Raw genomic sequence first — 4,441 nt, forward strand, 5'->3', positions numbered from 1 at the left:
CACCTCGTAACCATTTCAGTCCGTGTACTTAACAGAATAATGGATTGAAATGGTTATGAAAGTGAAACCATAGGGACTGAAATCGCAATTTTTAAACTAATGGACTGAAATAGTGATTTTTAACAAACCACATGGACGAAAATAGTAATTAACTCTATTGTTTAATATACTAAACAACCTTCTACTTTACATTAATCTGTGACGTTATAATTCAGGTTTCAACAAAGTAGAGCTGCCAAAACTTGTCATGTTGTGTTAAACAGATCATGTTTGACTCAACACAACAATTGAACCCATACAAACACACTCGACGAAAACACGTTCGACACTCAACCATGCCATGTGATTTAAACCTTGACGGCTAAACCAACCCTGGTCGGACTCGACAGACCAGACTGAAAGGATGAAACATACTTAACTTTAAGCATCCATTATACTATGCAAAAGGTCAAAATACTTCAAGAATTGACCAAAAAGTCAAACAAACACATCTAGTGTTACACTTGCACTATCTTTTAAGCCTTTAATGGGACCAATCTTTTATTCAAGCAGAAGCAGGCTCTTCTTTTTTAAGTTCATCTTCACCTTCTTGACCACCAACGTGTCCATTCTGCAACAAATTGTCCTCCGAAGGCATATTCTTCAAAGCTTTTCTGCTCCCCTCAATTTTCCATAAGTCCCACACACGGGTTTTGGGTGGCGGGTTTGAATCTGCAATTGGTGCAACTAAACCCGGTTTGCCATCATCGATCACCGCATCAACCAATCCATATGCTTTTGCTTCCCATGCGTTCATAAAATAATCGCGGTCTGTGTCAGCTTCAACCTGGATAAAAAGATGATAATAAACGTTATGATGTCATAAATGAAAAAGACAATGTAAAGAAGGGTAGTCAAATGGTTGACCTTCTCGTAAGGAGTTCCCGAGACTTTTGAGAGTATTTTGTTCACTTTAACCTTGTGGTACACCATTTCTCTTATTCTTATACTCATGTCTGTTGCCTGAATGTACAATCAAAGAACCGACATAATATTTTTAAATTCGGTAAAAAAAAAAAAGTTTGAATAAGCAAAGAAAGTGCTTACATTTCCTCCGGCTTTTCCAAGTGGTTGATGGATCATGACCTTAGAATTAGGCATACAAAATCTTTTACCCTTTGTACCACAAGCAAGAAGAAAAGCTCCCATAGATGCAGCCAGCCCGACACAGATGGTGGAAATGTCAGCTTTGCATAACTTCATAGCATCATAGATCCCCATTCCTTCATGCATCATCAAAATAATTGGAAATGAATTAGTAACATGTTTCCTGTGATTATGTAATTAATAAACAGCTGCTAAGGAATAAGATGAAAATTAATAAAATTATGGAAGCATGGACAAATCTTTTTCCAAATTTAGCAGCCACGTGACACATGTTACAGGAAATACTTGACTGTAAGGCTTAGATGAAGAAAACTTAAGAACAAGGAAATTAAAAAATAATTGGGTTCCGTTTCGCTCATTTTCATAAAATAATCCTTGGATTAACGAGTTAAATGTCATTTTAGTCCCTATGGTTTGGGCCATTTTGCGAGTTTAGTCCAAAGGATTCATTTTTCGCCTGTGGGTCCAAAAAGGTTTCACCGTTGCCATTTTAGTCCACTGGGTTAACTTCATCCATTTATTTTGTTAACGAGAAGGGCAATTCGGTCATTTTTTATTTTTTTTGCTTAAGGCACTAGGAACAACCAGAAATTACATAGACGACAGAACAAAGCAAAGCAACCCCACCAAAAGTTAAAGCAAGACATAGGAGATTTAACCCACAGATCCCAGCTTAAGTCCTTATGTTTGGATCTGTTCTTAATCCAGCCAAAGAGTCCATATATGTTCTTATCTGATCTCAGATCCCAGGGCTAAATAGGGTAGAAAATGATGAAATATGAGAATTGAATCACCCTTGTCGTGTGCTTGTGAGTGAACTTGACGCACGGATATCAACTTTATAAATAAATGGTTTTAATTATATTTTTAACCTTATAAATCCTGATACAGCCCATTAAAAAAGTCCTCTGCTGACATCTATGTTCATCTTGTATATATAGTTTCTTTGTGAGGCATGTATCGTTTGGCTTAAAAGTGATAAGTGTATGTGATTTTTTTAAGGGAAAAGGGTAATAGATATGTTTTATAAATAATTTGCTTCAGGAAAAGCTAATGTTAAGTATGGGGTATTTGATATTGCCCAAATTACACAATGTTAACATAGTGATGTTGATGTCTTTTCGCCTTAAATTTAAGCAAATATATTAGATTTTATTTCGTATTACTTCATGTTTGTTTTTTAGATTCATTTTAGAAAGGCTTTAAGCCTAATTACAAGAGATATTTGAGAAAATTTGCCTGCCGTTAAACCACTTATTGTGCGGGTTTAAAGTGCTCGAGGAGAAAAGACATGTCCTGATATGCCTCGAGTGGATGAAACAAATCTTACTGTATCAGGAAAAACTAGTTAATCGTGGTTTGACTTCAACTGATCAACTTTAGATTGACTATTAAGTTAGAAGTTATTTAACTTCAATTCGATAATTTTTTTCCTTGAAGAACCAACACTCGGCTCCCAGTTATATTATGCATGACAAGTTCACCGCTTATGTGTTAGTCTAGACGTCTAATTAGAGTCCATTTACTTGTTTAAAAAATACAAAGCTAGATTCACACATAAGTTACGTTTGATTTCAAGCCAAAAAGATATGTATTTAAATAGTTAATTTAAGAATGAGAATGAATATAAAACTGATTAACTAAAGCAAGCCATATGCATACCAGCAGTAACAGAACCACCGGGCGAATTGATGAACAATTTAATATCCTTTTTCTCATCTTCTGCATCGAGAAATAACAACTGGCTGATTATGAAATCAGCTGACATATCGTCCACCTGCATAATTCCATTCTTGTCATTTCACGAATAAAAAAGAGAAGTTTACGTTGCCAAGTAAAAACTATCAACTAAATATACATAATAAACAAAACACCAAATTGCCTACAATGATAAACCCTAGAAACTACACAATTAATCATCCGTTAAGAGTTTAAACAAATCTTCTAATATTCCATGTCATCCAGTTGTACATTCCATCATCGCCCAACATCCCCACTTTCATCATCAACCACAACACAAGAATGAATATCCCCCAGGTGGCTATGGGACTAAGCTAACCTGCGGAGTGTCACACTCCGGCGGTTGGGAGGACCGTGGAATATCCCCCCCCCCCCCCCCACAACACAAGAATGAATAAAGATGCTAGAAATGAAATTGATACAAACTCACTAACTTGATACTATAGAAGAAAAAAAGAACATAAAAAATCCATCAGGAAATTCGACTACTTGATTAAGATAACTAAACAACAGAGCACGCCCAGTTTTAAACAGAGGGACTCTCATCAACTCAATATTAGAGATTGAAAACCCAAAGCCCCAAATAACCACCAAATTTCACAAAAACAAAGCCCGTCAACAAATTCAATAAACTTATTAACAAATACAGAACATACACAAAGGGGGCAACTCTAACTATATCTATAATCCCAAAAACCAACTCACCAAATCAAACCAACATCAAAACCCCACAAATTAACCCAACCAATTTCATCTTGAAAAAAAAAAAAAAAAAAAAAAAAAGATTTTTTAACCTGGGATCCCAAGAAAACAATACGTTGACGAAGAAGCATGTTGGTGGTATCGAGTTCTTCGAATTTAGGCATCCAAGCGGGAGCTGAAGCAGTGGGTACATCCCAATTACTGGATAAAGTATGCGGCTTGAAACTAGAAGAAGCTATAACGGATAACGAAGACCTTCTTCGATTAGTAGAATATGATTGATAGCAATTAGGGGTTTTGGGGGAAAATGGTTTTGGATTTAATAGCGCCGGTGAGGTTGTGTAAGCCGCTGATACACTCTTCTCCATCTTCTCGGCGAGGGGTTGGGGTTTGTTTGGGTATGCTTTTGTTATTATTTGGATAGATTATCATCTCACACGCCACAGTGAACTAACTAGTTGGTACACAAAATTTTAACCATAGTAAAGTACAATTTCCGTCCCTGTGATTTACACCTGTTTACACATTCGGTGCTCATTTGAAAAAAGTTCAACAATCAAGTACCTGTGGTTGTCGATTACTCGCAATGAAGTCCCTCCACATAACTGCCGTTAGTTGACTGTCCATTAAGTTAACGGTGTGGAGGGCAAACGGTCATTTCTCCCAAATCTGAAAAGTCTCCTACATATTTAATCCTTTAACTTACCTTATAAGCCACAATCAAGTCCTTCCTCCCCAAAACCCACTCGAACTCAACTAACCCACTGGCAATAACCAAATTCTAGCGACACAAAGCTCCGAGCATCGTCCCGATGAGACAATATGTTTTTATTCTTTTCACATCCCACTGTAT

The 4,441-nt window shown here is 36.5% G+C and overlaps 1 protein-coding gene across 1 annotated transcript; it reads right to left on the bottom strand.

The window, feature by feature from the left end:
* Positions 1–233: 233 nt before the first annotated feature.
* LOC110878965 (ATP-dependent Clp protease proteolytic subunit 3, chloroplastic) lies at positions 234–4,050 on the bottom strand. The gene is made up of 5 exons (XM_022127367.2): positions 3,681–4,050; positions 2,809–2,923; positions 1,087–1,262; positions 907–1,002; positions 234–826 (listed from the first exon to the last, which is right to left on the bottom strand). Exons 1-5 carry the CDS (start codon positions 3,954–3,956, stop codon positions 545–547), a joined length of 945 nt encoding a protein of 314 aa, XP_021983059.1. The 5' UTR covers positions 3,957–4,050; the 3' UTR covers positions 234–544.
* Positions 4,051–4,441: the final 391 nt, after the last annotated feature.

This window comes from Helianthus annuus, chromosome 9 (assembly GCF_002127325.2).
Source record: "Helianthus annuus cultivar XRQ/B chromosome 9, HanXRQr2.0-SUNRISE, whole genome shotgun sequence".
Taxonomy (NCBI): Eukaryota; Viridiplantae; Streptophyta; class Magnoliopsida; order Asterales; family Asteraceae; genus Helianthus; species Helianthus annuus.

Excerpts from the sequence above, each read along its gene's own strand:
- LOC110878965 (XM_022127367.2), bottom strand. The coding sequence starts at position 3,956 with ATGGAGAAGAGTGTATCAGCGGCTTACACAACCTCACCGGCGCTATTA. Across the intron at positions 1,263-2,808 it reads CGGTGGTTCTGTTACTGCTG|GAATGGGGATCTATGATGCT; the intron begins GTATGCATATGG and ends TGATGCATGAAG. Across the intron at positions 1,003-1,086 it reads TTGGAAAAGCCGGAGGAAAT|GCAACAGACATGAGTATAAG; the intron begins GTAAGCACTTTC and ends TTGTACATTCAG.